We start from the raw sequence: 5295 nt of genomic DNA on the forward strand, positions 1-5295 counted from the left end.
GCATGACACATGACACGTGTGTATGGCAGAGAGAGAGAAGGAGAGAGAGAGAGAGAGAGACAGAGAGATAGAGAGAGAGAGAGAGAGAGAGAGAGAGAGAGAGAGAGAGAGAGAGAGAGAGAGAGAGAGAGAGCAGAGGAAGACATTGGGAGGGACCGGCGATAAGGTTAATTTAGATCTGGATCCAAAACAGAAAAACACAGAACATTCTGCAACGCCTACCATTACAAAACTTTAGGTAGGCGTTGCACCAGAGACTGCTCTGAGCTGTGTAGAGTTTGACAAGCTGCAGACACAGGGAGTACAACCTTTTCCACTCTGGAAGGATAACTTGGAGACACACTGCAGTGCCAGGGATATCAGCCAGTCACACTGGTGTTGTTTCAGAGCCATCAAGGATGTCCTTCGGCCTGATCGTTCCCATCATCCTGCTGTCTCTGACCTGGTTGGAGTCGGTGAGGGGACAGGGTTCTCCCCAGGAATCCTTCATGGTCCAGTACTTTGAGAGGAGGATGACACACTTGGAGGTAAGTGACACTAGTGGCTACTACACACAACTCCTTCAGGTAGTTGTGTGTAGAATTCCTGTGAAGTGATTTATTTATTTTTAACTTCTAGAGGCAATGTCAAGAGAGCCAACTGGTCAGAGCCTATTCTCTGAGTGTAAAGCGTCCCACTTGAGCGTTGCCTCAGTTTGTTTACATTTTTGTTAAACACACACCATCTGTTTTAGGTGGCTTTAGTCTTGCCATTGTAACCATTTTTTTTTTTTTTTTACTTACATCTTTGTGGTACAGTTTGGGAAACTCTTCTTGTGTTTTTGTCATCCATTCCAGGAACGTCTGAATCAATGTGAGGCGAACGCAGCGACCATGACCCAGAGGTTCTACGACCTCACCTCAGAATTCAGGGGTCAACTTTCCGCTCTCACTGCTGTGAAGTACGCACCACTTAAGAGCTCGATGTATATGACGGACATGGCAAGAGACTGGCTAATATACCAGAGACAGAAATAAATGACTTATGAATTCTTAAAGTGTTTTTGAAATGTGGCAGTGACACTGGCAACATTTCTGACATATAAGTCCCATTGTCCAGAGATGCTAATCACATAAAACAAAAAAACATAAATAAAACAAAATGAAACATTTCAATCAGTTCAACCCAATTCAACTGAAAGAGAAATCCCGCACATGAACGTCTTCCTCAGGTCAGAGGTGCGGTCCCAGATGGAGAGCATGTCGTCGCGAGTGGACCGTGTGGAAGGGGAGCTGGAGTACCTGGAGAACAAGATCCCCGCCCCGCAGAACATCGAGATAGAGGAGGCCCTGCTGGAGCAGCAGGTGATGGACGCAGAGCTGGAGCAGCTCAAGAAGAAAGCCAAGCTCAAACTGAACAATGGTATAGGATGTGTGTGCATTCATGCCTGTGTGTGTGTGTGTGTGTGTGTGTTTTTTTTGTTGTTTATTTTTGCATTGTGTTTAAGTGGAGCCAGTGAAGTTGGTTCAGATAGACAGTGTACAAAGAGACAGACGAAAGGGGAATAACAACAAGGCAAACAATTAACAATAGTGTGGTTGACTGCTCCAAGTGTGAAAGGATAACATCTGGATTACTCTATTTTCCTGTCATTTTGGGTCTAAGTGGCTAATGCAGACAATTTTGGAATTTGGTCCAGTGTTGAGCGAAAGCACTTCAGCCATTGCAGTCGTGAAACTGGCTGCAATGTAACCCTGAGGGCTAAAAGCAGCCATTTATGTCTGCCTCTTAAAGTGCTTATTCTTTGGCACTGATTCAGATTGTTATTAAAAGTGCCATTGGCTGAAGTGCTCCTGCTCAATACCGCTCTCGCAAAAATGATGGGAAAGTGGAGTGGATGGAAAAATCCTGAAATTATCCTTTAATTTAATCTTTTCTGTTAACTGGTGATCCCATCAGTAAAAACATGCACTTGTCCACTTGTTTTTCTGCAGTCATGGTTCATTACACTTCAAATAGGAACGGATATCCTCTATTGTTTTTGCCTGTGGCCCCAGATTGCAGCACTGCCTTGAGTGCAGTCAAGTCCCTGAAGATTGTGAAGAAGGTGGGAGACACCCATGGATCCTGGTTCAAGGACCCTACCCCAGGTTCCTCCAAGGTCAGTCCTTTAAAATTATATTGTAGATTGCGAGAATGTTTTTTTAACACTTTAAATTTATTATGTACTGTTTCAATTTCAAGTTAAGCTCACTAAGAAAATTACTCTATTTGCTTTATTACATATCAAGGGTGTGGGGTCATTGCAATCATAGCTTAATTTAATAAAAGATTATGACACTTTTATTCAAAGCAACTTAAAATAAGTACATTTTTCAGAAGAAAGAAACAACAACAATATATTGCTGTCGGTACAGTAAAGATGTTCATAGAAACAAGTACCTTGCACAATCGCTTGGTTAACCAATTTTCTGTATACAACAAAGATAGCTAGGATAAGATGCTACACAATGCTAATTACTATTTTTAAGTGCCAGGACGTACAAAATACAATACAATACTTAACAATACTTAACAATGCAATACTTAATAGAGATATGTTTGGTTCAACCCCTGTTTGACATGGCGGGTCTGAACCCAAACGGGTTCTCCCAGGTGTACTTCCTCAGCGGTCTGAGAAACGACACCGTCCTGGAGTACGCGTCGGTGAAGAGCTTCACCGAGGGCAGCACCGGACCCAAGGTGGTGAAGCTGCCCTCCCATTGGCAGGGGACCGGTCATGTGGTCTACAAAGGGTTCCTCTACTACCACAAGGCAGACACCCCAAATCAGATAGTGAAGGTGAGTGACATATAACCCCCCATGAATGCCCCCATGGTAACCCCTCTTCATTTTGTAATGTTGTGTGTTGGTGTGTCCACGTCTGACCAGGTGCGCTTGCCCAATGGCACGCATGCAGACACTATGCTGCTACCAGGGGCTGGCCGTCTACCGGCCTACAGTCTGAACCCCAACACCTACCTGGACATGGCCGTGGATGAGCTGGGTCTCTGGATCATCCACGCAGACCCAGACTACGCTGGGAACCTGGTCATCACCAAGCTGGACCCAGGTACACACTCTGTTACAGCCAGAAGTGTAGTGGACTGTTTGTGTGTCTGTGGGTGTTTTTGTGTGTGCGTGTATGTGTGTATGCGTGTCTGTGAGTGTGTAACTATGTGAGAGAAAATTACTGAGAAACAGAGAGATAGAGAGCGAATGTATAAACGAGAGAGAAGAGAAAGTGAGAACGAGAGAGAAAGAGGGGGAGGGAGTTAGAGCAATAGTTAGAGCAAGCTAGAGATTTATAATAACAGAAGAGAGAGAGAGAGAGAGAGAGAGACAGAGAGAGAGAGAGAGAGAGAGAGAGAGAGAGAGAGAGAGAGAGAGAGAGAGAGAGAGAGAGAGAGAGAGAGAGAGAGAGAGAGAGAGAGAGAGAGAGAGAGAGAGAGAGAGAGAGAGAGAGAGAGGATGAATGGGGGACCTCATGCTGCTCCTGTGTGCCTGTGCTCAGCCAGCCTGGCGCTGGAGCACACCTGGGACACGTTGTGCCGGAGCCGTGGGGCTGAGGGGGCCTTCTTGATCTGCGGGACCCTCTATGTGGTGTACAACACGCGGTACGGCGGGCGCTCCAGCGTCCAGTGCCTGTACGACATCCACGACACCATCCACAGGTGGGTTCCAGTGGTGATCCAGCTCTGTTTCGTCTGAATCCATTTCTATTTTTGTTGTATTTATTCACAAAGCGTTTTGACAGAAGCTAAAAATGGATAACAGCAAAACAACTCTGCCTCCATCTTTTCATCATCAAACTTTTTCAACTATGAATAAAACAACAACAAATGATTGACTATCATAGAGGATTACACTTTGAGATGAGAATGGTTTGAGGAACACTACATCTGGAGTTATTTTCCACTGATGTGTCCATCCTGAGTCCAGATGTGCTGTACACAGATCGAAAAAATGCTTGGGATGCTGGGGCAAGCCTATTGGATAAAAGGCCAGTCTGGCCTCCCAAAAGTTGTGTTTTCTTTGGTGAAAATGTTAACAATAGGATGGAAACTGTTGATATTTACCTTCCATTAGGGTAGTATTTCTATTTGGTTTTAAAGTCCTCCAATTGGCTTTATTTTTACACTGGCAGATTTACATGACAAGTTCCACACGTACAGACACATAGACACACACACACACACACACACACACACACACACACACACACACACACACACACACACACACACACACACACACACACACACACACACACACACACACACAGATCCTTCTAGGTTTAGGGGGTGTAGGATTAGGGATACCATGTAAACAAACACATACATTTATATCCATGTAGGCTTATATTGCAGCACATCTTTCATAGCTATACTAACTCTATGCTGTAGATACTGTTTCTAAATAAACATCATTGTTTAAATATGAATGTGATAATGAATGAATAAATATCCTTCAAGAAGCCACACATTGAGACCGATCATCTTGAGTCAATCACGTGTGTTGCAGTGAGGAGAGTCCGGTGCTGTTCTTCCCCAAGCGCTACACCAGCCACACCAGTCTATACTACCACCCTCAAGATAAGCAGCTGTATGCCTGGGATGACGGCTACCAGACCGTATACAAGGTCGAAACACAGAGGAAGGAGGACCAAGTCTCGTTTGGCACCGAATAATCTCATTGATATGTGTGCTACACACGACCATTCTGTGTATTACTACTTCTAACATTTATTAAGAACAACATGTTATTGTACCCGGAGAAATTCAAGAATTGCCTTGAACTATGTCTATGTAGAATAAGTACACCAATAGGCGTACTTATTCTCCACTCTGCTGGCATATTTTGTTACCTACACCTCAATAAAGTTCTTCATCGCTTTTGGATGTCATTTTATGTCTCTCATGTATATTTATTTTTGATAGGTTATCTGCTTTTTGTTATGAATTTATGAGAATAACATTTGACCGTCTTGCAATAATCCGCGAAACATTCGTAATAATCATTATAAACGCTGACCTAGCCATAGCTGATTCTCTCATTCATGCTGTTGACCAATCCCTGCGGTCACATCCCTAGCGGTGACAGATGTGTCGGTCAATCCCGCCCATTTTCGGTTGACTATGACGTCAGGAAGGAGGCGCGGCATGTTTGAATGTTGACAGCAGTAGCTCGCGTGGACACAAAAGTAGCGACCAAGCGTTTATCCGTTTAGCAATTGTCCGTACATTCATACTTGAAAGTGGCCGATTTAACTCTACA

General features: G+C 44.1%; 1 protein-coding gene across 1 annotated transcript; it reads left to right on the top strand.

Annotated features, from left to right (window-relative positions):
* Positions 1-275: 275 nt before the first annotated feature.
* olfml1 (olfactomedin-like 1) lies at positions 276-4906 on the top strand. The gene is made up of 8 exons (XM_079743155.1): positions 276-527; positions 837-940; positions 1211-1401; positions 2037-2140; positions 2635-2820; positions 2911-3091; positions 3533-3692; positions 4543-4906. Exons 1-8 carry the CDS (start codon positions 399-401, stop codon positions 4706-4708), a joined length of 1221 nt encoding a protein of 406 aa, XP_079599281.1. The 5' UTR covers positions 276-398; the 3' UTR covers positions 4709-4906.
* Positions 4907-5295: the final 389 nt, after the last annotated feature.

Source organism: Pollachius pollachius (genome assembly GCF_949987615.1).
Source record: "Pollachius pollachius genome assembly, chromosome: 9".
Taxonomy (NCBI): domain Eukaryota; kingdom Metazoa; phylum Chordata; class Actinopteri; order Gadiformes; family Gadidae; genus Pollachius; species Pollachius pollachius.

What these genes read in the sequence shown, in the direction of transcription:
- olfml1 (XM_079743155.1), top strand. Translation starts at nt 399, where the DNA reads ATGTCCTTCGGCCTGATCGTTCCCATCATCCTGCTGTCTCTGACCTGG. An exon ending in CAAGCTCAAACTGAACAATG is followed by an intron (nt 1,402 to 2,036) that starts GTATAGGATGTG and finishes CTGTGGCCCCAG; the next exon opens with ATTGCAGCACTGCCTTGAGT. An exon ending in CATCACCAAGCTGGACCCAG is followed by an intron (nt 3,092 to 3,532) that starts GTACACACTCTG and finishes GCCTGTGCTCAG; the next exon opens with CCAGCCTGGCGCTGGAGCAC.